The 26,809-nt window shown below is 47.6% G+C and overlaps 1 protein-coding gene across 6 annotated transcripts in view; it reads right to left on the bottom strand.

Moving 5' to 3' along the window:
- Positions 1–26,809, bottom strand: part of CDK12 (cyclin dependent kinase 12) — a 322,745-nt gene that overhangs the window by 285,352 nt on the left and 10,584 nt on the right. For all 6 annotated transcript variants that reach the window (XR_012231595.1, XR_012231597.1, XR_012231596.1 and 3 more), the window contains exons 3-4: positions 1,701–1,877; positions 837–976 (exon numbers count right to left, since the gene is read on the bottom strand). Coding sequence is in view for 2 of the 6 variants with exons in the window: in XM_073572556.1 (XP_073428657.1) it covers positions 837–976; positions 1,701–1,877 (317 nt within the window). In the remaining 4 variants the exon portion in view is untranslated. The remainder of the gene's footprint in view (positions 1–836; positions 977–1,700; positions 1,878–26,809) is intronic.

Genomic DNA, 26,809 nt, shown 5'->3' with positions numbered 1-26,809 from the left:
TTTAAATTATATTTTAATGTATATCAATAAATATTTCTTTAAATTTATTATACTGGACATATTTGGTATCGCGCGATCAGAATCGCCCGATCTATGAATAAAAAAAATAGGATTAACCTGATCGCTAAACGGTGTAGCGAGAAAAAAAGTTAAACCGCCAGAATTACATTTTTGGTAGGCGTGACATCGCATTAAAATGCAATAATAGGTGATCAAAACATCGTATCTGCACCACAATGGTATCATTAAAAACGCCAGCTCGGCACGCAAAAAGTAAGCCCTCACCCAACCCGAGATGACAAACAATGGAGACGCTATAGGTATCGGAAAATGGAAGAATTTTTTTTTTTTTTTTTACAAACTTTGGAATTATTCTTCAGCACTTAAATAAAAAAGAACCTAGACATATTTGGTGTTTATGAACTTGTAATGACTTGGAGAATCATAATGGCAGGTCAGTTTAAGCATTTAGTGAACCTAGTAAAAAAAGCCAAACAAAAAACAGGTGTAAGATTGCACTTTTTTGCAATTTTACCGCGCTTGGAATTTTTTTTCCTGTTTTCTATTATGTGACATGGTAATACCAATGGTGTCGTTAAAAATGACAACTCGTCCCGCAAAAAGCAAGCCCTCACATGGCTATATTGACGGAAAAATAAAAGTTATAGCTTTGAGAAGGGAAGCAAAAAATGAAAAAGCAAAACCAAAAATACCTCCGGTCATGAAGGTGTTAATATAAGAGACTCCCTAAGATAACCACCCTACTTAGGTAATAGTCAGCTCTTTTTTCCCATTCTGGCTCTATATAATTTCTGATATAACTACACATTACTTACCAGTGTCTTTGTCCTTGGCTTTATACACTTGTCCATAGGTCCCTTCTCCAATGATGCCAATAATGTCAAACTTGTCCACACATCGCTTACCCCAATCAATTTCTTTTTGCTTTCTTTCGCCATAGCGGGGACAGCAAATTCTAACACACAAGTAGAGAAAACAAGTGAGAACGTGAACATGAATATTTAGGGTATGTGCACACGTAGTTTTTAGGTTGTGTGGATTTTGTTGAAAAATCCGCAAGTAAATCCGCAGGACAAAAGTCCTGCGGTTTATCTGCGGATTAGCTTGCGGTTTTGCCCTGCGGTTTCACACCTCGTAATGGATAAGGTGTGAAACCGCAGCGGAATCCGCACAAAAAATTGACATGCTGCGGATTGTAACCCGCGGAAAAATCCGCAGCATGTGCACAGTGTTTTTCAGTTTACCATTGAAAACAATGGTACTGTACAACGCACCTAAATCTGCTGCGGATCCGCAGCAGAATCTGCACCGTGTGCACATACCCTTAGGCTGGATCACGTAAGAAGAAACCGAAATGATCTGCATTGTCAAAAGTGTTATGAGAAGATCCTAATTTGTGGCATTTCCTCAATAGTCAGGCAGCACATCAGGTATATCCGGTCACACAACCATTCGATAAATCCTGGACTTAAGTATACTGCTCAATGTCACAACCACAAAGCATTGGAAGCAATTTTGCCAAGACACAGATACAATTTAGGACAACTACAGTGTTAACTGCACATAATTACATAGTGCAGGACATATTTACCAAATGATTATATAATGGCAGTGTTATTTTGATCACAGTGTCGGCATATGTCAGACACTAATTTTTATAGTGGGTATTAGAGACTTACTTTGGTCTCTTCCTTAAAGGTTGCTGAGGAGGTGTTGCTGCTTTAGGCTCAGGTGAATCTGAAGGAGATGGATCCCCTCCTAGCAGTTCAGGAGGCAATGGGAGATCAGTGAGAAGATGGCGAGGCCTTTGGTCCTTATTCCTCTTGACGGGTTTGGAAGGGATAACTTCCATAGGACTACAAAAAAGTATGGTTTAGTTAAGCAGAACTGAGCCTATGATCAAAAAGCAGGAAAAAACACTCACTCAAAGTACCCTACAACTAGCTGCCAAATGGAAAAGGACCATTCTCAAATTGGACTTAAAAAGTTTAAAGGGAATCTGTCACCCCTTTTTTGAGATATCATATAATGATATTCAATTGTGTGTCACATAAGGATTCTCTTAGTACTTTTGCTTCCCCCTGACCCCGCACCTTTCATGCATAAATACCTTTTTTATATTGGTTCAGATGTATGTAAACTGCCACGGTCTGGTCCGCTGGGCGGGGCTTATTCACCTGCTCCCCCCCTCCCTGTCTTGCTCTACGCATTTCTTCATGTGTAGAGCAAGACAGGGAGGGGGGGGGGAGCAGTTGAATAAGCCCCGCCCATCGGACCGGACAGCGGCAGTTTCCATACATCTGAACTGATATAAAAAAGGTATTTATGCATGAAAGGTGCGGGGTCAGGGGGAAGCAAAAGTTCTAAGAGAATCCTTATGTGACACACAATTGAATGATATCATTATAGGATATCTCAAAAAAGGGGTGACAGATTCCCTTTAAACAGCCATCTAGACATAGGGGGGTTTCTAAGAAATGCTTTATATTCCATGGGTTTGCAGAGGTTAATAGTAACAAACTGAGCTTTACCATGCCTGGCCTCTCTGATGATGGTCTTGTTCTTTGTTGCCAAGCTACATCCGTGGCGTCATAATATGACCAAGGCAGCCAATCACTAAGCTCAGCAGTGATTCCCAAGTAATCAGTCTGAAACCACTGAGCTTAGCAATTGGCTGCAGAGGTCACATGCAGTAGTGATGATGCCGCTGATACAGCCTGTCAATAAAGACCAGGTATGGCAGACCAGGTATGGCAGAGGCACAAGAGTGAGTGAATAAAGATCAGTTTGTTCATTTTAACCTCTGCAAGCTTACTGAATAGAAAAAAAAAGGAGATTTTTGTGTACTCACAGTAAAATCTCTTTCTCTTAGCCTCTAATTGGGGGACACAGAACCATGGGTGTTATGCTGCTGTCCACTAGGAGGCAACACTATGCATAATCTGAAAAAGATTAACTATGGCTCCTCCTCTGCAGTATACACCCCTGGACGGCGTCAGCCTTCTCCAGTTTTTTTTTTTTTTAATTCTTTATTTTCAAATTTAAACCACACCATAAGACACAACACCATTTTACAAGTACAGTTAGCGAAGTATTGCTTAGGAGTCGGTCCACGGTGAAAGGAAAGAAAAGAGGGGAGGGAAATGTGGGTGGGAAAAAATAAAATAAAAAAAAGAAGGAAGGGAAGGGTAAAGAGGGATACATAATAATGAACAATATCAACAACAAAAAGTAGCCGTCGGCATGAACACTAGCATTTGATGGGTGTATTTAAAAAAAAAAAAAAAAAAAAAAAAAATAGAGTAGGTGGACTGTTCTGTAAGCAACCGTGGGATCAGCTACCCCAGTATAAAGGTCATCAGGTCAAGTAAGACTTTACGTGATATTAGATTTCTCACCAAGAGGATTATCCTCTAGATATCTAGTCCACGGGGCCCAGGTCGACACATAAGATTTATGGTTAAAAATCTCCCAGCTAGACAGCTCCTCCAGACGAGAAACCTGATTTATCTTAACGTGCCACTCCTCCAATGTGGGGGGGGCAACATCTTTCCAGTGTACAGCTATCAGCTGTTTTGCAGCACTTAGCATCAGTGGTAGTAGACCATGCTTTTTTGGTAAGAAATCTTTTGACGGGCACGAAAGAAGAACTTCCGTAGCCCTAAGATTAGTCTTTATTAGTTGTAATTTTTTGAGAACTAGCTCAACACCATCCCAAAAATGTCTCAGTTTGGGACAGTCCCAGAATATATGTGTGTGATGTCCTCCAGAGTTGAGGCATCTCCAACAAGCATCATTATCAGCAAGACCCATCTGAAAGAGCTTCGTGGGAGTCCAATGCCACCTGGTCAATATTTTATAAGAATTTTCCTGCAAAAGTACACACCTAGAGAATCCCCGTGCACCAGATAGCATTCTAGATATTTGTTTCTCTGTGAATGTAGTGTTGAGGTCCATTTCCCAGGAGTAAATAAATGAGGGTTTAAAATGTGCTTTCGGAGAGATAAGGTGTGAGTAAATACGAGATAAAATTTTTAGCCGTGGAGGCGGAAGTTTGACCATATCATCTAGCCAGGACCAATTGGATTTGGTCGGGAATTTCTTCCTAAACTGTAGAAGCGTACGTCGAATGTGCTGGCTCTGAAGAAAATTAGTTGGTTGAATCGTTGCACTTGGTGGCCAAACTCCTCTCTGTAATATTTTATTACCATAAAAGCTATTCAGTGTTTCTCTAGGGAGGGTAGACCATAGATTGTATGGATCTTGAAAATCAAGATCTATTAGATAGGGTATTGAGCCAATCGGCGTTAACGTCGAGGGAAAAGTGTCCTCCGGTAGTTCCCCCAACATCAATCTTTTGATACGTAATGTAGTAGAAGTTATCTCGTCAAGCCTAAAAGCGACCGGTAGTTTAGCTTTAGTCCAGAGATAAGGCAAACCCCTCGGGCCCAATAGAGCCAGGTCAACACAAGTTCCCTCCCCACCTTCAGAACAAGACACCACCTTTAACCATCTGCTAAGATGGATTGCTTTATAATATAAAAAGGGGTCTGGGACTCCCAATCCACCAGAGCAGACTGGATAAGTAAGAAGCCTATAAGGCAACCTAGCCGGTTTAGATTTCCAGATAAATTTTCCCATTAGTGACTTTAATGACCCGAAAAAGGTCAGGGGTATCTGAATCGGAACCATATTCATGGCATACAATATGATAGGCATGATATACGCCTTAAACACATTGATGCGACCCATCCAGGATTAAGTGGGTAGGTTATATTTATGCATCAGGTTTGTAACTTTTTTAATTAAGGGAATGAAATTACTTTGAAATAAGTTAGTGGGGTCTCTAGTTATGAATATTCCTAAATATTTAATAGAGCTATTAGCCCAAGAGAAGGGAGTCTGTGTACGAATAGTGGAGAGTTGAGAATGAGGGAGAGTAATATTCAACGCTTCGGATTTGGTTAAATTAATTTTAAAATTGGAAAGGAAGCCAAACTGTTGAAAAATTTGGAGGATGATCGGGAATGCCTGAGACGGGTTGGATATGAGGAAAAGCAGATAGTCTGCGAAAGCTAGCGTTTTGAGTATCCCCGGACCCACCGACAACCCCTCTATGCGTTGTTCTTGTCTGATGCTTTGTATCAAAGTTTCTATGACTAAAATGAACAAGGATGGAGACAGAGGGCATCCCTGCCTAGTCCCGTTGTGAATCTCAAAACTGTTTGACAGGGTGCCATTAATCCTGACCTTGGCCGTCGGTTGAGAGTAGAGAGAGAGAGAGAGAGAGAGAGAACTGCTGTTATATATTGAGGAGGGAAGCCAAATTTAATCAATACCTGTTCCATAAATCTCCAGCACACACTGTCAAAAGCCTTTTCGGCATCCGTTGACAGGAGTACTAAGGGGACCTGCCAGGTCTTGGCACATATTATAGACTGTATGGCCCTAGTGGAGTTCTTTTTCCCTTCCCAACCCCTCACAAAGCCCACTTGATCCACATGAATTAATTTGGGTAAAACGTTGCTTACTCTGCCCGCTAGTATTTTAGCCCACATTTTGATGTCAGCATTAAGCAATGAGATTGGTCTGTAGCTGGTGCACAAGTTGGGATCCTTACCCTCCTTCGGGAGAACCGTGATGTATGCCTCCAGGGATTGCTTAGGGGGAAAGGTGGCCCTCTAAATAGGAATTGAACAAGGTCACCAGATGGGGTAAGAATGATTTTATGAACTTTTTATAGTATATAATGGGGAGACCATCCGGGCCTGGGGCCTTTCCATTTGGAATGGTGGAGAGGGTGTCTAAAATTTCTTTAGGGGTAACCGGAGCAGTTAGTAAGGATTGGCCTTCCGGGGTTATTTTAGGGAGATTTAGTGGAATCAGGAACTCTTTGATTTTTTCTATAGCTGTTATTGGGTCTTGCATGCTATCTGGTATGCTTAAATTGTATAAACTGTCATAAAAGGATCTAAACTCCTCGGCAATGTCTGCGGTCTCGAAAATTGAAGAGAAGTCCAGAGCTTTGAGTTGTCTAATAAACGTCTTGTCCTGCTGCTTTTTAAAGCAGAGAAGACATAAGCTTACTACTTTTATTGCCGTGGAGATAGAACCTCTGTTTACTTCTCATATAGGTTTTGGCCGATTGAATATTTGGAAGATTTTTTGGTGAATTCCTTAGGGCCGTCAGTTCAGTTTGTATCTTATTTACTTGAGATCTCTTGTGCAATCTTTCCAAGGAATTAATTTGGTGCAAAATAGACACAACCTGTTTTGTAATTTCTTTTTTGAGATGGGAACTCAAAGCTATAAATTCTCCCCTCATTACCGCTTTATGTGATTTCCACACCACAGGTAGGGGCGGGCCAGAGTGTAAATTTGTCTGGAAAAAGAATTCAAGAGTGCCAGTCAGTTTCGTAATGTGGGAATCAGAATCTAATAATGTCTCGTTAAGTGACCATGACTTGGCTGGCCGCGGAAGGGTTACTATGCCTATGTCGAGAAAAATAGGAGCATGGTCCGAGAGAGAGATAATGTCTATAGTCGAATTTTTAACTAATGGGAGATTGGTTGTTTGTGTCAATAGATAATCAATTCTGTGATAGCTACCACACGGGTGGGAATAAAAAGTGTAGTCTCTGCCCGAAGGAAAGAGTGTCCTCCAGGGGTCTATCAAGTGCAATTCTTGTAGAGAAAGGTGTAATTTTCTCAGTGCCCTTTGAGAAAGGGTCGACTTACCCGTTGAAGTATCTAGGGATGGGTTGAGTGATACGTTAAAGTCTCCCCCCATCAACAACAAACCCTCAGTAAATAGTTTTAAGGTATTCATTGTTTTGCACAGCCATCCAATCTGATTCCTCTTTGGGGCGTATAGGTTACACAGAGTAACTTTAGTATTGGCTATAAGGCCCTTTAGTAAAATATATCTTCCTTCGGAATCTGAGAGGCAATCATGCAAGACAAACGGAACACTCTTTTTAATAGCAATACTCACTCCTCTAGACGCCGACCCACCCGTACTATGATATCAGGTCGGGTAACGGGATCTAGACATATCCGGGACTCTCCCCACTTTAAAATGTGTCTCCTGTAGGAAGACTACACTAGCCTTTTTTGCATATAGAAGGTTCAATACCTGACTCCTTTTACACGGGGAACGTAAGCCTTTTACATTGTATGAAGCCACTACCATAGTGGCGAAATTGACCTTATCACCCATAGTAAAATAGATGGAGCAAAAAAAATAAAATGATTAAGTGCCCCATGCCGACGAGCCACAAAAAATACAAAATACAAAATAAAGTAACAGATAGATAACAATAACCAACTACCTGCCTGTGGCAGGGGTAGGGGGTCAAACATACCCCCCATAGCAGAGCAGGGAATTACATCACCAATACACGAGTGGTACATGTTAGCTTATAAGGCAGTTAAATGAAAGCAGCAACACATTAGCAGATGCCAATCAAGGCAAACTAAAGTGATCTAAAACATTACAGAGTTATACAAAAAATTTCCGGGTCTATATGTGAGAAAATACGGCTAGACAGAGCACAATAGATCTCAGGGGGGCATCTCTTTTCTCGCCCCCAGATTTCCCTCGTTTAGGGGGCATGCATCTCTTCACTGAGGCCCAGTCCCCCTGACCTCCTGTATAAACATTGATAGGAGGAGGCGTGCGAAGATCCATGTCTAAAGGTAACCATGAAGGAATATCAATAGGAGCAATGTCGAATGTGTCCCATATTTTGGTTAAATCTTCGGGACTTCTCACTGTTATTTGTTTGCCGTCTCCATTTACCGATATTCCAAACGGAAATAGCCATTTATAAAGGATTTTACGCGAGCGTAGCACTTGCAATAAGGGTCTTAGAATCCTTTTTGCAAGAGTCGACGGTGCAATGTCCTGATAAAGTTGGATAGCAGATCCTTCATAGGTGAGATTTTTAATGTCTCTTGAGGCAGACAAAATAATATTGGTGTCCACATAGCTCAACAAGCCGCAGATCACATCCCTCGGGGGTTCAGAAGGCTTAGGCTATGGACCCTCTCGATTACAATTTGGTCGCATTTTTCTTGCGGGATTAGGAGGGCAAAGATCTCTTTCGTGGATTTTTCTAATATTTCTGTAGAGACACTTTCAGGCAAGCCTTTAATCCTTATATTTTTTTGGCGACTCCTATTTTCTTGATCTTCTAAGGCCAGAAGAGAGTTATTAAGCTGTGTTCTGTGGTAGTCCAAATGATCTCTCATGGCGTTGGAGTGGCTAATGAGAGAGGACTGGGATGATTCAAGGGACTCCACTCTATTACCAATATGTGACAAATCTGCTCTCATACCAGATATCTCCGTAACCAAAGGCTTTAAAGCTTGGGCCAGAAGTTTTTTGAAGACTGATCTAGATAACTTCCCAGAGTCTGAGTGGGTAATATCACTGCCTGAGACATCATTACTTCAGTCCGAGTCCTCGACCTGTTCCTCCACCTCAGCATCTGCATGCAGCTTTTTAGGTGTGGACCTAGCCGACCCAGGTTTATTTTTCAGAAATTTCTCCACTTCACTTTGCCTGCCCTGATGTACACTAGTAGCCAGCGGTTTTGCACGCTCTTTATTAGATTTAACCATAATGCTTAATTAAAGCGTGCATTTGAATCACCCCTCGTGCATTCAGGGAAAGTCTACTAATGCATGTTCATAGATGAAGATAACCCCATGCGTCTTGAAAGGTGATGCGCTGACATGAGTGAATAGGGCGGTATCAGCGCTCTAATGTGGTGCACTATATAGAAAGTCTCACACTGCCGTGGCATAAAATTAGGCCGGTCTTGGCGCCTCTGAAAGGGGGGAGCGGTACCCCCAGACCCCAGGTCGCTCCAGTTCCCTGTATGCAGCAGGAGCGACCGCCTCAGATTCCCCGGGCAATGCACCAGGAGCAGTCAGCACCGCGGTCACCCTCTGTTCACCAACCAGGCACGTGCGACCGGCTCACCTCCCTCTCCTCCGGTAAGCTGATCCGTTCCTTCCCTTCCTTGTTAGTCAGCGGTCTCTCTTCCGGCAGAGACCACGGGCCCTCCACCACCTCCAACGGCTCTCTGCAGACTGCTGTCCGGACCACCTCAGGAAGAAGCAGTAAAGATGGCGCCTGACCGCCTCTGGCGCCAAGGCCCGCTCCCCGTGACCGTTCTCCTCACAGAGAGCCGCGGTTCTTTCCTCGCTGTCCTTCACCACCTTCTCTAAGCCCAGCTCTCCCTGGGGGGCATATAGGCACTTTCGTTGGGGTCAGAAGAGGGTATATTTCGTGGCTTGCAGCGGGAGCTGCAGCAAAGCGCGTCTTCCCTACAAGCGATCCAGGCCACGCCCCCCAGCCTTCTCCAGTTTTGTGCAAAAGCATTAGGAGGAACGTAACAGAAAATAACAACCATGCCTGTAAGAAGGCTACTATGCACGAGCTCAAAGAAGAATATGAGAACTCAACCGTAACAACGGCCCGTAAGGGCAACAGGGTGGGAGCTGTGTCCCCCAATTAGAGGCTAAGAGAAAGATTTTACAGTGAGTACACAAAAATCTCCTTTACTCTGTCGCCTCATTGGAGGACACAGGCAGTCCCTGGGTGGGAAACAATGGATGAATATTGTGCTAGCAGGTCCTTAAACTTGGGGCACTGCCGCCTGCAGAACCCGTCTACCCAGGCTCGCATCCGCTGAGGCTGGGTATGAACACTGTAGTGTTTCGTAAACGTGTGTAGGCTAGTCCAAGTGGCCGCCTTACACACTTGTTGTGCCGAAGCCTGGTGCCGAATGGCCCAGGAGGCCCCTACTGCCCGCGTAGAGTGTGCCGTGATACCGGCCGGAAGAGGGGAACTGTTAAGTCGGTAGGCCTCATGTATGGTGGACTTGATCCACCTGGCAAGGGTAGCCTTGGAAGCCAGCAGGCCCTTTCGACTGCCTTCCCGAAGAATGAAGAGGGAATCAGACTTCCGGAAGGGTGCGGTCCTGGACACGTAAATCCGCAATGCTCTGACGAGGTCAAGCGTATGCAGAGCCTTTTCCACTTTATGAACCGGACAAAGGGATGGCAGTGAGATTTACTCATTTAGGTGAAAGGTGGACACAACCTTCGGAAAGGAAGGATGGTACAGTACGGACAACCACTTTGTCCTGGTGAAAAGCTAGGAAAGGCCGTCTGCAGGAAAGTGCTGACAATTCCGACACTCTGCGTAGCGAGGTGATTGCCACTAGAAAAACCACTTTCTGTGACAGAATGCAGAGTGGAACTTCTTTAAGGGGTTCGAAGGGTGGTGCCTGCAATGCTGTCAGAACCAGGTTGAGGTCCCACGTTTCTAGTGGACGTCTGTAGGGGGGAACCAATCGGGAAACTCCCTGGAGGAAAGTCCTTACTTGCGGTTTGGTAGCAATGCGCCTTTGAAAAAGGACTGAAAGCTGACACCTGACTTTTAAGCGAGCCTAGGGATAGCTTGGCATCTAGGCCCGATTGAAGGAAACCTAGTACCTTCGGGAGGGAATAAGGGAGTGGGACTTGTCCGTGAGATTCGCACCAGGAAAAGAAAGCTCTCCAGGTACGATAATAAATCTTGGCGGAGGCTGGCTTCCTTGCCCTGATCATGGTCGCAATGACATCCGGTGAGAACCCTGCCTGGGTTAGAATCCAGGTTTCAAGGGCCATGCCGTCAAATTGAGAGCCCCTAAATTCTGATGGTAGAACGGACCTTGTGACAGAAGGTCGTGACGGTCGGGGAGACGCCAGGGGGCGTCTGCTGTAAGTTGTACGATGTTGGCGTACCATGTACGTCTTTGCCAGTCTGGCGCGATCAGGATGGTTGGAACTCCCTCTTGTTTGATCTTCCTCACGACCCTGGAGATCAGGGGGAGGGGTGGAAAGATGTACAGGAGCTGGAACTGGGTCCAGTCCTGGACCAGGGCATCCGCTCCGAGCGACCGCGGGTCGTGTGTCCTGGCCATGAAACTGGAGACCTTGGCATTGAGATGGGATGCCATTAGGTCCACATCTGGGGTTCCCCAGTGTTGACAGATCTGGTAAAAAAATTTCAGGGTGGAGAGACCACTCCCCCGAGTCCATACCTTGCCTGCTGAGGAAGTCGGCTTCCCAGTTTTCCACACCCGGAATGTGGACCGCAGAGAGTACAGACCTCGTGTCTTCGGCCCAGTGGAGGATATGTGCCACTTCTCTCATCGCCTGAGCGCTGCAGGTCCCGCCTTGGTGGTTCACATATGCCACCGCCGTGGCATTGTCCGACTGTGTCCGTATGTGCGAGGCTGCAAGCAAGTGATGAAAGGCTCTCAGTGCCAGGAAGATGGCCCAGATTTCCAGGACATTGATGGGCAAGGTCGTTCATTGGTGACCACTTGCCTTGTGACCTGTGATTTAGGTGCACCGCACCACAACCTGTCAGGCTTGCATCGGTGGTCAGGACCTTCCATTGACCCGAGAGAAAGGGTTTTCCTTCGTGCAAGCCAAGTTGGCTTGAGCCACCAATGTAGGGACCTCCTGGTTGACGATGTCAACCGGAACTCCCTGTCGAGGGAGAAGGGATTCCTGTCCCAAGATCTGAGGATGGCTAGTTGAAGAGGCCTGAGGTGAAACTGGGCAAATGGCACTGCCTCCATTGCTGCTGCCATCCTGCCGAGGACTCTCATGGCAAACCGGAGAGATCGGGGAGGATTGCGGAGGAGCGTGCGAACTCCCAGACGGAGGGCCAGTGTCTTGTCCTTGGGAAGGAGCACCAGACCCCTGGAGGTGTCGAATAATATTCCCAGGAAGGTTAGAGTCTGACTCGGGGTAGTCAATGATTGCTGTAGGTTGACTAACCATCCCAGACGACGCAGTGTGTCTATTGTGATTGAGACACTGACCTCGCAGTCCTTGAAGGTGGAAGACTTGATGAGAAGGTCGTCCAGGTACAGAACGACTAGAATGCCTTTGGTGTGTAGAACGTCCATGGTGGCTGCCATGACCTTGGTAAACTTTCTTGGAGCCGTGGCGAGTCCGAACGGGAGGGCGACAAACTGGTAGTGGTTTTGGCTGACCGCAAACCTGAGAAACCTTTGATGGGCGGGAGTAATTGGTATGTGCAGATATGCGTCTTGTATGTCTATGGAGGCAAGGTATTCTCCCTGCTCCATGGATGTTATGATGGACCGGAGGGACTCCATGCGGAAATGACGGACCCATACATATTTGTTGAGCTGTTTTAGGTCTAGTGTGGGCCGGACCAGGCTCCTTTCTTGGGAACTACAAATAGATTGGAGTAGAAACCTCGGAATCTTTCGTTCGCGGGAACCGGCACCACGACTCCTGCTTGAAGGAGAGAGACCGCTTGGTGGAAGGCACGAGCCTTGTCTGGTGTTGGTGGAACAGAGAGGAAGAACCGGTTCGGTGGACTGGAAGTGAACTCTATATTGTATCCGGAAGACACTATTTCCCTGACCCACCTGTCTTCTGTAATAGGCAGCCAGACTTGCTGAAAGAGTAAAAGTCGCCCGCCTACTGGTGGGATGTCTTCCGGAGTTTGTGAGTCATGATGAAGCGAAGTTCTGAGGTTTTCCTCCCTTGGGTTTTGCTTGGCCTGCTTTCGACTGCCAAGTCCTGTCCAGTCTCTGCGCCGTCCGTGGGTTGTCTCTGCGTGGAGAGCGGTTACGATTTTGCGCTGGGTGTGAGACAGACCAGCCCGAAGAGTTCCGAAAGGATCGGAATCGTGTCTGGTTTCTCCGTTTAAACGTGCGTTTAGGTTTCAGTTGAGGGAGAGAGGTACTCTTACCCCCAGTGGCATTGGATATCATTGTGTCCAACTTTTTGACGAAAAGCCTTCCACTAAGGTACGGAAGATGCGTGAGGGACTTTGAGGCCGCATTCGCTTTCCATTCTCGCAGCCAGAGGATACGCGGAATCGTAATGGCGTTTGCCGCTATCCCTGCTAGACCTCTTGCTGAGTCTAGGGCTGCATGAAGCACGTAGTCTGCTACCACTGCTATCTGAACCGCTTGGTCCGAGAGCCCGGTATTTGAAGCTTGGAGACCCTCCTGCAGTTTTTTGGCCCAAGCCAGGATGGCCTTGGCCACCCAAACTGAAGCGAACGCATTGGCCAGGGAGGCCCCTGCCACTTCGAAAATGGAACGAGCCATGCGTTCTACTTGCCGATCTGCTGCGTCCCTGAGGGTTGAGCTATCTGAAAGAGAGTAGGGTCTGTGCTGCTAGTCTAGAAACCAGGGGGTCCACTTCAGGTGGATCTGTCCACTGTTTGGTGTCCTTCTGTGAGAAGGGGTACTTCGCTTCCAAATATTTGCGATTTGCAAATTTTCTCTCAGGCTGCGAAAATTGCTTAGTAAGTATCTTCTGAAACTCATGGTGATTAAGACCTTAGGTGGTTTCAGAACACTTTCGAAGCAAATCTTATGTTCAGGGGCTTCCGGGGCTGGCTCCGAAATTTCCAGCACCCGATGGATGGCAGAGATTATGTCCTCAACTAGCGCTGTACTGCTAGGGGGAGAAGGTACCACGAACCTCTCCGTTTCGTTGTCTGAGTCGGAGTCACAGATGCCTTCCGAATCCTGTGTATCGCTAAGGTGTTCCCTGGTGGGCAATGTGGGGCGGAGGTCTTCTGTGGTGGGGGATCTGTGTGGTGAACTGCATTGTCTGTCTTTGACAGGGGACTGCCTAGGAGACCTGGAATGACGGTGTCTCTCCCTGGGGGGGTTGGGGGATAACCTTGTGCTATAGGACGACTCAGGTGATCGAGACCTGTGGGTCCGCTTACGTCTGTGTGAGTCGGAAGCAGCATGTTCCTGAGACAAGCTGTCCGTTTGCTGGGTAACATTCATAGCTGGGACACGACCCTGCAGAGCTTGCAGCAATGTAGCGGTTAAGTTATCTATGGACTCTGTCAGACTGCGACATCTGAGTAGCCCATTCCGGCGTAGTATCCGACACTGAAGCGTTGGTAGGGGCTCCCTGGGGTTCTGACCCAGAGTTCTGGATGCAATCCCGGCAGTGCGGATACGTGCTGCCACTGGGGAGCGTGGCTTTGCAGGCTGTGCAGAATGCATAGAAACATTCCTGCCTGGTTCTCTTTCTTTAGCCCGGCATAGTGCACAGAGGCTGGCTATCAGGGATCCTACAGGGGTGGCTACGCAGAGGGAGCCCACAGAGAGTCTTATAGGTAGTATGGATTCACAGCTGAGCCAAGAGAACCCAGCAGTGAACTTACCCCACCGGGGTGCCCCTAGGTCCAGCGCCGACAAATCCCAGTTCTGTGCCCCCTGGAGACTGCTGTGGTTCTCCTTCTTGCTGGAGGCGTCTGTTGTCAGGATGTCTGCAGCCAAAAAAAATGGCCAACGGGACGCTGAGGAAAGGGAGGAGGGGGCGGAGAGCTGAAAAGGGAACGCTGGGCTATGTAGAAACGCGCCCTTTCTGCCTCGATCCGCCCCTTCTATGACACTATAATGTCATTTTAGTCATCCGGGGATCAGGGCGAGGGGTGGAGAAAAGGCGGCGGCTTCAGCTAGGCCGAAGCCGCGGTCTCAAGTAGAGATCTGATGCCCAGGAGGGCTCCAGGGCGGCGCGGTAGTCCGGGAGGGGGTCGGATTTGTACCAGACCCCCCCCCGGAATGGGCGACTGGCTAGCGGTGGGGGCAGCAGGGGTAGCGGTTCCTGTTTGGGGGGTCCCTCTGGAGCGCTTTGAAGCCGCTGCTGCAGAGACAGGGGCGCAGAAAGCCCTGTCTCTGCTGTGCCATGTCTGCCTGCACCCTCCCCCGGCCCCAGCAGGATACCACAGCTGGTCTGGGGTCCCTGGTGCAGAGTGCCATCTATTCACCGACCCTACCCGAGGTGTCTCAACTTAATGCCCCCTGAGGGGGATTAGGGAGGGTGCGTCTGTCACCGGCAGGGGGTCTTCATCCTCGCCTCAACCTCAACCCAGACCGCAAAGGGGTTGGGGAAGGAGGGGGGTCTCAACTTCGGACCAGTACGCGAGGGACTGGGGAAGGAGCGACATGGGGAATAGCCGTCTCCACTTCATCTGGGCACCCGTAAAAAGGGGGCCAAGGAAGGAGCCATGCCGGGAGTCTCGCTGGAGACCCACTTTTCTTCATCTGTATTCCGGACGAAAAAGGAAAAAAACGGACGAAAAAAAAGGTGTGCCTCCTTGCGACACTAAGCAAAAAACTGGAAAAGGCTGACACCGTCCAGGGGTGTATACTGCAGAGGAGGAGCCACAGTTTATCTTTTTCAGATTATGCATAGTGTGGCGTCCTAGTGGACAGCAGCATAACACCCATGGTTCTGTGTCCCCCAATGAGGCGACAGAGTAAAGGACATTTTTAATTTATTTTGCCTGAAAGAGAATAGAAGGAATCCACTTTTATGTAAAGAACCACTAATCATAACAGAGACTGACTGTAACCTCATGTAGTGGCATGCTTTGGAGTGGCTGTGCTTTTACAGAATCAAGTCATTATTCCCTATCAGCATCACATATAGGAAACAACACCTCAAAGGGGCCACTTCGCATCCCACAAATACTGATCAAAGGTATAAATAAAAACTGCGAGGAAGCCAAAGCACATATGAGAAGGTCAAGTGATCAAAGGGGGTGCTGACTTCTACTACACGCACACACACACACACACACACACACACACACACACACAAAGAAGGAAAATAAGCATTGAACACGTCACCAATTTTCTAAGTAAATATATTTCCTAAGGTGCTATTGACATGAAATACTCACCAGATGTCAGTAACAACCCATCCAATGCACACAGGCAAATAAATCAAACCATAGATGTCCATAAATTAAGTTATTTATAATAATGAGAAATGACAGGGAAAAAGAATTGAACACACTTTTTGAAGTTTGTTGAATACTTTATACAAAAACCTTTTTTGGTGATGACAGCTTCAAGACGCCTCTTGTATGGAGAAACTAGTCACAAACATTGCTCAGGTGTGATTTTGGCCCATTCTTCCACAGAAACTCTTTAGATCCTGAAGGTCCCGTGGGCTTCTTCTATGAACTATGAGCTTTAGCTCTTCAATACATTTTCTATTGGATACTGGCCAGGTGTATGGCTGGGCCTTTCCAACAGGTTTATTTTCTCTCTCTGAAACCAATCGAGAGTTTCCTTGGCTGCGCGTTTGGGATCATTGTCTTACTGAAATGTCCACCCTCTTTTCATCTTCATCATCCTGGTAGACAACAGCAGATTTTTATCAAAAATGTCTAAGCTCCTTTTGAACATTCATCCTTCCTTCAATCATATAAAGTTTGCCAGTGTTGTTGGCTGAAAAACAGCCCCCACATCATGATGTTCCCACTTCCAAACTTTATTGTTGGTATGGTGTTTTTGGGGTGGTATACAGTGCCTTTTTGCCTCCATACAAGGAGTGTATTATGGCATACAAAGGGTTCAATTTTGTTCGCATCTGTCCAGACTAAATTCTCACAGTATTTCACAGGCTTGTCTAAGGTTTGTTGAGCAAACTTAAAATGCACTTAAACATGCTTTTGTTCAGCAATGGAGTCTTGCATGGTGAGCGTGAATACAAGCTATGGAGGTTGAGTGCATTAAGGTCCCGTCACACTTAGCGATGCACCAGCGATCCCGACAAGGATATGACGCGGTCAGGATCGCTGGTGCATCGCTAAGTGGTCGCTAGTGAGCTGCCAAACAGGCAGATCTCACCAGCGACATCGCAGCGGTCAGCGGTTGCTACTTACTGTACCTGTCAGACGAGGTGATGAAGACGTCCTCCCGCCCGCGTCCACGCGTCGCTCGTCGGCGCCAGCAGAAAGCAGACGACGAGAAACGGCCCAGGCCATTCTCGGGCAATTAGCGATAATCAGCGGGGGAGCCGGTCGGAGGTAAGTATAACACATAGCAATATCGCTAGCAATATCGCTGCTGCGTCACAAAACCAGTGACATTATAGCAATATTGCTAGCGATATCGCTTAGTGTGACGGGGCCTTTACTTATTGTTTTCTTTAAAACAATTGTACCTGCTGATTCCAGGACCACCTATAAACTCTCCACAGGTGGTCGCTGACTCTTGGACAACTCTTCTCATAATTCTTTTTCACTCCTCTGTCTAAAGCCCCCGTCAAACATAGCGATCTCGCTAGCGAGATCGCTGCTGTCACAATTTTTGTGACGCAACAGCGATCTCACCAGCGAGATCACTGTGTGTGACACTGACCAGCGGCTGGCCCCCCTGCCGGTATCGCTGATCGTTGTTGGAATGCCCTGGACATTTCTTTGATCGCTGGTCTCCCAATGGCCAGAACGCATCGCTGCGTGTGACAGGAGGGAGACCAGCGATCAGCGTGCTGGTAACTAAGGTAACATTGGGTTTCTAAGCAGCGCGCGTCACTTAGAAACCCGATGTGTATCTTAGTTACCAGCGCACTGATGCAGGGAGCTGGTAACCAAGGTACACATCTGGTTTCTAAGTGACGCGCGCTGCTTAGAAACCCGATGCGTACCTTAGTTACCAGCTCCCTGCATCAGGCGCTGGTAACTAACGTGCACAGCGACACCAGGCGCTCGGCGTCGCTGGTGAAGCTGTCTGACAGCTCACCAGTGATCATGTAGCGACTCACCAGCGATACTGACAAGTTGGTATCGTTGTCGGGATCGCTGGTGAGTCGCTATGTGTGACGGGGCCCTAAAATCTTGCAGGGAGCACCTAATAGTGGTCAGTTTATGGAGAAATTATGTTCTTTCCACTTCCGGATTAAGGCCCCAACAGTGCTCACTGGATCCTTCAGTAGTAACAAAGGCCATCAGTATGTTTTGCCACAATAAGATTACATAGTAACATAGTTAAGCCCCCGTCACACACAGCGAGATCGCTGCTGAGTCACAAGTTTTGTGACGCAACAGCGATCTCACCAGTGACATCGCTGTGTGAGACAGGTATCAGCGCCTGGCCCCCCTGCTGGGTATCGCTGATCGTGCTCAAAAGCCCTGGACTTTTTTTTGATCGTTGGTCTCCCGCTGGCCAGCACGCATCGCTGCGTGTGGCAGGCGGGAGAGCAATGATCAGCGAGCTCCCAGCTCGTATCCAAGGTAAACAGCGGGTTTCTATGCGCCGCGCAGTGCTTAGAAACCCACAGTGTACCTTAGATACCAGCGCGCTGGTGCAGGGAGCTGGTAACCAAGGTAAACAGCGGGATTCTAAGCACCGCACGGCGCTTAGAAACCCGCTGTTTACTTTGGATACGAGCTACCTGCACCAGCACGCTGGTATCTAAGGTACACAGCGAGGCGGGCGCTCATCGTTGCTGGTGCTGATCGCTGGCGAGATCTGCCTGTTTGGCAGCTCACCAGCGATCATGTAGCAACACACCAGCGATCGTCACAAGTTCCTATCATTGTCGGGATCGCTGGTGAGTCGCTATGTGTGATGGGGCCCTTATCAAGGCCGAAAAAAAGACATTTGTCCATCCAGTTTAGCCTATATTCCGTCAGAATAAATCCCCAGATCTACGTCCTTCTAGAGCAGGGGTCCCCAACCGCTGGTCCGCGGCCCAGCACCGGGCCGCTGCAGTGCCCTTGCCGGTCCGCGGACACAAGGGGAGCCAGGGGCGGTCAGTGGCGTAGCGGGGGCTGGGGCGGCGCGCAGCAGTTCTTAGCGGCGGCCAGGGAGCGATCCAAGCAGCTCCGCTGCCTGCAAGAGGGAATAGCAGGAGCGGAGCTGCAAGGACCCGTCCAGCTTCCTGCCCGGCGCCTGCGCTTCCTGTCTCTGACACAGAGAGGAGCGCGCCGCTGCTGTGTCAGAGCGAGGAAGCGCGGGCGGCGGGCAGGTGAGAGGAGAGAGGTGGTGTGTGTGTGTGTGTGTGTGTGTGTGTATGTGTGTGTGTGTATGTGTATGTGTATGTTGGTCTGTGTTTGTGTAGCCTGGCCCTGGAGGAGATGGGGACATGAGGAGAAGGCCATGAGGGGAGTGATGGAGAGACGGCAGTGATGGGGTGAAGGCAATGATGGGGAGAAGGGGGTGATGGGGTGAAGGCAATGATGGGGAGAGGGGAGTGATGGGGTGAAGGCAATGATGGGGAGACGGCAGTGATGGGGTGAAGGCAATGATGGGGTGAAGGCAATGATGGGGTGAAGGCAGTGATGGGGTGAAGGCAGTGATGGGGTGAAGGCAGTGATGGGGTGAAGGCAGTGATGGGGTGAAGGCAGTGATGGGGTGAAGGCGGTGATGGGGTGAAGGCGGTGATGGGGAGAAGGCGGTGATGGGGAGAAGGCGGTGATGGGGAGAAGGCGGTGATGGGGAGAAGGGGGTGATGGGGTGAAGGCAATGATGGGGAGAAGGGAGTGATGGGGTGAAGGCAATGATGGGGAGACAGCAGTGATGGGGTGAAGGGAGTGATGGGGAGAAGGGAGTGATGGGGAGAAGGGAGTGATGGGGAGAAGGGAGTGATGGGGAGAAGGGAGTGATGGGGAGAAGGGAGTGATGGGGTGAAGGCAATGATGGGGAGACAGCAGTGATGGGGTGAAGGCAATGATGGGGAGAAGGGAGTGATGGGGTGAAGGGGGTGATGGGGTGAAGGCAATGATGGGGAGAGGGGAGTGATGGGGTGAAGGCAATGATGGAGAGATTGCAGTGATGGGATGAAGGCAATGATGGGGAGAAGGGAGTGATGGGGTGAAGGCAATGATGGAGAGATGGCAGTGATGGGGTGAAGGCAATGATGGGGAGACAGCAGTGATGGGGTGAAGGCAATGATGGAGAGAAGGGAGTGATGGGGTGAAGGCAATGATGGGGAGAAGGGGGTGATGGAGCACTTATTCAAAACCTATGGTGAGTTGAGTCACATTATAAATGTTATTTAATTATAAGTATGCACTGCTACACTACAACCGCGTCCATAGCCCCGCCCCCTTATGACCAAAGCCCCGCCCCTGCCACACCTCCATCCCCGCCCTGCCGGGCCATGGAAGAATGGTCTTGCTTGAAACCGGTCCCTGGTGCAAAAAAGATTGGGGACCACTGTTCTAGAGAACCTAATAACTGTAAGATACAATATTGTTGCGCTCCAGGAAGACATCCAGGCCTCTCTTGAACCCCTCGACTGAGTTTTCCATCACCACCTCCTCAGGCAAGGAATTCCAGATTCTCACTGCCCTAACAGTAAAGAATCCTCTTCTATGTTGGTGGATAAACCTTCTCTCCTCCAGACGCAGAGAATGCCCCCTTGTGACCGTCACCTTCCTTGGTATAAACAGATCCTCGGAGACATTTGTATTGTCCCCTTATAAACTTATACATGGTTATTAGATCGCCCCTCAGTCGTCTTTTTTCTAGACTAAATCCTAATTTTGCTAATCTCTCTGGGTGTTGTAGTTCCCCCATCCCCTTTCTTAATTTTGTTGCCCTCCTTTGTACTCGCTCTAGTTCCATTATATCCTTCCTGAGCACCGGTGCCCAAAACTGTACACAGTACTCCATGTGCGGTCTAACCAGGGATTTGTACAGAGGCAGTATAATGCTCTCATCATGTGTATTCAGACCTCTTTTAATGCACCCCATGATCCTGTTTGCCTTGGCAGCCGATGCCTGGCACTGGCTGCTCCAGGTAAGTTTATCATTAACTAGGATCCCCAAGTCCTTCTCCATGTCAGATTTACCCAGTGGTTTCCCGTTCAATGTGTAATGGTGATATTGAGTCCTTCTTCCCATCTGTATAACCTTACATTTATCATTGTTAAACCGCATCTGCCACCTTTCAGCCCAGATTTCCAACCTATCCAAATCCATCAGTAGCAGAATACTAATTTCTTTTGTACTGATCGCTTTACATAGTTTTGTATCATCTGCAAATATCAATATTTTACTGTGTAAACCTTCTACCAGATCGCTAATAAATATGTTGGAGAATAGGTCCCAACACCGACCCCTACGGTACCCCACTGGTCACAGCGACCCAGTTAGAGAATACACCATTTATAACCACCCTCTGCTTTCTATCACTAAGCCAGTTACTTACACATTTACACACATTTTCCCCAAACCCAGCAATCTCATCTTGTGTACCAACATCTTGTGTGGCACAGTATCAAACGTGCACAGCGACACCAGGCGCTCGGCGTCGCTGGTGAAGCTGTCTGACAGCTCACCAGCGATCATGTAGCGACTCACCAGCGATACTGACAAGTTGGTATCGTTGTCGGGATCGCTGGTGAGTCGCTATGTGTGACGGGGCCCTAAAATCTTGCAGGGAGCACCTAATAGTGGTCAGTTTATGGAGAAATTATGTTCTTTCCACTTCCAGATTAAGGCCCCAACAGTGCTCACTGGATCCTTCAGTAGTAACAAAGCCCATCAGTATGTTTTGCCACAATAAGATTACATAGTAACATAGTTAAGCCCCCCGTCACACACAGCGAGATCGCTGCTGAGTCACAAGTTTTGTGACGCAACAGCGATCTCACCAGTGACATCGCTGTGTGAGACAGGTATCAGCGCCTGGCCCCCCTGCTGGGTATCGCTGATCGTGCTCAAAAGCCCTGGACTTTTTTTTTTTTGATCGTTGGTCTCCCGCTGGCCAGCACGCATCGCTGCGTGTGGCAGGCGGGAGAGCAATGATCAGCGAGCTCCCAGCTCGTATCCAAGGTAAACAGCGGGTTTCTATGCGCCGCGCAGTGCTTAGAAACCCACAGTGTACCTTAGATACCAGCGCGCTGGTGCAGGGAGCTGGTAACCAAGGTAAACAGCGGGATTCTAAGCACCGCACGGCGCTTAGAAACCCGCTGTTTACTTTGGATACGAGCTACCTGCACCAGCGCGCTGGTATCTAAGGTACACAGCGAGGCGGGCGCTCATCGTTGCTGGTGCTGATCGCTGGCGAGATCTGCCTGTTTGGCAGCTCACCAGCGATCATGTAGCAACACACCAGCGATCGTCACAAGTTCCTATCATTGTCGGGATCGCTGGTGAGTCGCTATGTGTGACGGGGCCCTTATCAAGGCCGAAAAAAAGACATTTGTCCATCCAGTTCAGCCTATATTCCGTCAGAATAAATCCCCAGATCTACGTCCTTCTAGAGCAGGGGTCCCCAACCGCCGGTCCGCGGCCCAGCACCGGGCCGCTGCAGTGCCCTTGCCGGTCCGCGGACACAAGGGGAGCCAGGGGCGGTCAGTGGCGTAGCGGGGGCTGGGGCGGCGCGCAGCAGTTCTTAGCGGCGGCCAGGGAGCGATCCAAGCAGCTCCGCTGCCTGCAAGAGGGAATAGCAGGAGCGGAGCTGCAAGGACCCGTCCAGCTTCCTGCCCGGCGCCTGCGCTTCCTGTCTCTGACACAGAGAGGAGCGCGCCGCTGCTGTGTCAGAGCGAGGAAGCGCGGGCGGCGGGCAGGTGAGAGGAGAGAGGTGGTGTGTGTGTGTGTGTGTATGTATAATGTGTGTGTGTGTATGTATGTCTGTCTGTGTGTGTGTGTACATGTATGTGTGTGTGTGTGTGTGTGTGTGTGTGTGTGTGTTGGTCTGTGTTTGTGTAGCCTGGCCCTGGAGGAGATGGGGACATGAGGAGAAGGCCATGAGGGGAGTGATGGAGAGACGGCAGTGATGGGGTGAAGGCAATGATGGGGAGAAGGGGGTGATGGGGTGAAGGCAATGATGGGGAGAAGGGGGTGAAGGCAATGATGGGGAGAGGGGAGTGATGGGGTGAAGGCAATGATGGAGAGATTGCAGTGATGGGGTGAAGGCAATGATGGGGAGAAGGGAGTGATGGGGTGAAGGCAATGATGGAGAGAAGGGAGTGATGGGGTGAAGGCAATGATGGAGAGATGGCAGTGATGGGGTGAAGGCAATGATGGAGAGATGGCAGTGATGGGGTGAAGGCAATGATGGAGAGACGGCAGTGATGGGGTGAAGGCAATGATGGAGAGAAGGGAGTGATGGGGTGAAGGCAATGATGGGGAGAAGAGGGTGATGGAGCACTTATTCAAAACCTATGGTGAGTTGAGTCACATTATAAATGTTATTTAATTATAAGTATGCACTGCTACACTACAACCGCGTCCATAGCCACGCCCCCTTATGACCAAAGCCCCGCCCCTGCCACACCTCCATTCCCGCCCTGCCGGGCCATGGAAGAATGGTCTTGCTTGAAACCGGTCCCTGGTGCAAAAAAGGTTGGGGACCACTGTTCTAGAGAACCTAATAACTGTAAGATACAATATTGTTGCGCTCCAGGAAGACATCCAGGCCTCTCTTGAACCCCTCGACTGAGTTTGCCATCACCACCTCCTCAGGCAAGGAATTCCAGATTCTCACTGCCCTAACAGTAAAGAATCCTCTTCTATGTTGGTGGATAAACCTTCTCTCCTCCAGACGCAGAGAATGCCCCCTTGTGACCGTCACCTTCCTTGGTATAAACAGATCCTCGGAGACATTTGTATTGTCCCCTTATAAACTTATACATGGTTATTAGATCGCCCCTCAGTCGTCTTTTTTCTAGACTAAATCCTAATTTTGCTAATCTCTCTGGGTGTTGTAGTTCCCCCATCCACTTTCTTAATTTTGTTGCCCTCCTTTGTACTCGCTCTAGTTCCATTATATCCTTCCTGAGCACCGGTGCCCAAAACTGTACACAGTACTCCATGTGCGGTCTAACCAGGGATTTGTACAGAGGCAGTATAATGCTCTCATCATGTGTATTCAGACCTCTTTTAATGCACCCCATGATCCTGTTTGCCTTGGCAGCCGATGCCTGGCACTGGCTGCTCCAGGTAAGTTTATCATTAACTAGGATCCCCAAGTCCTTCTCCATGTCAGATTTACCCAGTGGTTTCCCATTCAGTGTGTAATGGTGATATTGAGTCCTTCTTCCCATCTGTATAACCTTACATTTATCATTGTTAAACCGCATCTGCCACCTTTCAGCCCAGATTTCCAACCTATCCAAATCCATCAGTAGCAGAATACTAATTTCTTTTGTACTGATCGCTTTACATAGTTTTGTATCATCTGCAAATATCAATATTTTACTGTGTAAACCTTCTACCAGATCGCTAATAAATATGTTGGAGAATAGGTCCCAACACCGACCCCTACGGTACCCCACTGGTCACAGCGACCCAGTTAGAGAATACACCATTTATAACCACCCTCTGCTTTCTATCACTAAGCCAGTTACTTACACATTTACACACATTTTCCCCAAACCCAGCATTCTCATCTTGTGTACCAACATCTTGTGTGGCACAGTATCAAACGCTTTGGAAAAATCCAATGACCAAAAGTCCAATGACTCACCTTGGTCCAGTCTATAGCGTACCGCTTCATAAAAACTGATTAGATTGGTTTGTCAGGAGCGATTCCTCATAAACCCACGCTGATATGGAGTTAAACAGTTATTCTCATTGAGATAATCCAGAATAACATCCCTCAGAAACCCTTCAAATATTTTACCAACAATAGAAGTTAGACTTACTGGCCTATAATTTCCAGGTTCACTTAGAGCCCGGTACCACATTTGCTATGCGCCAGTCCCTAAATATAAGAAATAATGGTTTGTCTATTACATTACTTAGTTCGCTTAGTACTCGTGGGTGTATGCCATCCGGACCCGGAGATTTATCTATTTTAATCTTATTTAGCCGGTTACGCACCTCTTCTTGGGTTAGAAGGTCTTAATTTACGACAGCTCACTGGTTTTATCCATCATGTGATGTTTCTTGTGTCTGATTACCAAGGGTCCACACCTTTTTATAAGCAATGAGTTTAACCACCTGACATTTTTCACTAAGTGGCAGGATTGTTTTCTAATTACTGATAGATTTCAGCTGGTGTCATAACTTTCCATGGCTTCTTGCACCTCTATCCATGTGTTCAATACTTTTTTTTTCTTGAGTTATTTCTCATTATTATACATAATTTATGGACACCTATGGTTTGATTTGCTTGTCTGGATTGGATGGGCTGTTACCAGCGTCTGATGAAAACAATGTCAATAGCACCTTTAGAAATATATTTACTTAGAAAATTGGTGATCTGTTCAATGCTTATTTCACTCGCTGTATGTATGTGCATGCAGACATACATACACACAAACATGCAGAAGAGAGCAGCGCACCGTCCCATCACTGGTCACCCACATACACATACTCAAATAAGTGGCTTCTCACCAGGCACAAAGAAATTCAACATATCCCAATATAACGGCTCCTGCTACATGCCTCTAGAGATAATCAGGATACTCCCCCAGAAACAGATTGTCAGACATCTATCTAATGTGTATGGACAGAGTACGGAGACATATGATACCCAGGGAGCGAAAAATAACTGATAATTTCTGGAAACCTGTTAACATCCCATTAGGACTTTGCACAAATGTAAAAAGAAGCATTTACAGAACACATTCAAGTCACTTCATCCCAATGAGCCTTTACCTCTGAATTGGTGATCACTGATTATAAAGGCTTTGGGGTCAATAATGCCTTAAAAGTAAAACCTGCACCAGGCTTGTAGGTATTATAATTTCATACTTGGACCAGAATCATTTTTATTAATTGTTTAAATCCTCTGAGGATCGACAGGAAAGAAGCAACTGTTCTGGACTTGTCAATTTTCACTCTATTTTGCCTATTCAAGTCCTCCATTGGGCCGCTACATTGGTGAAAGTACTGTGCAGAAGGGATCAACTAGACTTTTAGAGATGCACAAATAAAGAATTTGTATAGAGACTGAATAGCCAAAAAAGAAAAAAAGTTAAAATGTCCTATCTAAATATCCACTTTTCTTAAAGTAGAATATCTGCTGATTAGCAGATAGGGTTGCTGAACCCCGATTACAGAAAGTCTGCAAAAAGTAGCTGCAGTTGGCGGCACCAGGATAAATGGAAACATTTGCAATGAATGTGTGCCCACATAATGCTTTGTTGACACTAGAGATAGTTGCTTTTACAAAAGCTGCCTGCTCTGGTTAACAAAGGTGAATCACAGGTGAAGGCAGCAAGAAAAAGGCCCCTGATGAGGGGAGTCCTGCCCGTAAGTTGCTCTCCTGTGATAAGTGGTGCTGCTACAGGACAAGGTAGTCACACTTCAAAGTCTACAACAGTACATTTTGTCAATTTTGGGGCACTTGTCTAAAACTTAGTCCCCTAATATTTTATCAAGTTTTTGCAGTCCATTAAGAAGGTTGTCTCATCTCGTTTATTCTGTCAAACACACAAAATAATAATCCATACATATAGGGGGTTGTGTGCATCATAATTAGCAAAAACATCAAAAGAAAAATAAATGCAAGCCATACAAAATCAAATTTTATTTGGTACATGCAGCCAACACTACACTATTAAAACCATATAAAAGAATGGAACACCACAGGTAATGAGAGAAAATGGGGGACAACTGCCAGCAATCGTAATAGTAAGTAAGTATCTTGACAATAATGAAATAAGTCTTTACGTACTACACCTGATATGGGAAACGCCCGCCCGGCATGGTGGGACCCTGCTAATACATTGCCACTAGGGCTGATAGAATAGCTTCAGAGAAGAGCTCATCCGAATAGCTATAGCGCATACCGAACAGCTACCTCGGTATCCTGGATACCTGGAGTGCTCCCGATAATCAGCTGCTCGGTCCCGCAGCTGCATGTGTCACGGCTGTGTGACAGTCACAACACACAGACTCTCCATGCATGTGGTGTGACTGTCACAAAGCCACGACACATGCAGCTGCGGCGCCTGACAGCTGATTATTGGTAGCTCTCCAGGTATCCAGGATACCGAGGTAGCTATTCGATA

Source organism: Dendrobates tinctorius, unplaced genomic scaffold (assembly GCF_039654945.1).
Source record: "Dendrobates tinctorius isolate UK_male_01 unplaced genomic scaffold, ASM3965494v1 ptg000032l, whole genome shotgun sequence".
In the NCBI taxonomy this organism is placed as follows: domain Eukaryota; kingdom Metazoa; phylum Chordata; class Amphibia; order Anura; family Dendrobatidae; genus Dendrobates; species Dendrobates tinctorius.
The sequence above is the reverse complement of the archived record's forward strand: the minus strand, read 5'-3'. Positions and strand labels throughout refer to the sequence as shown.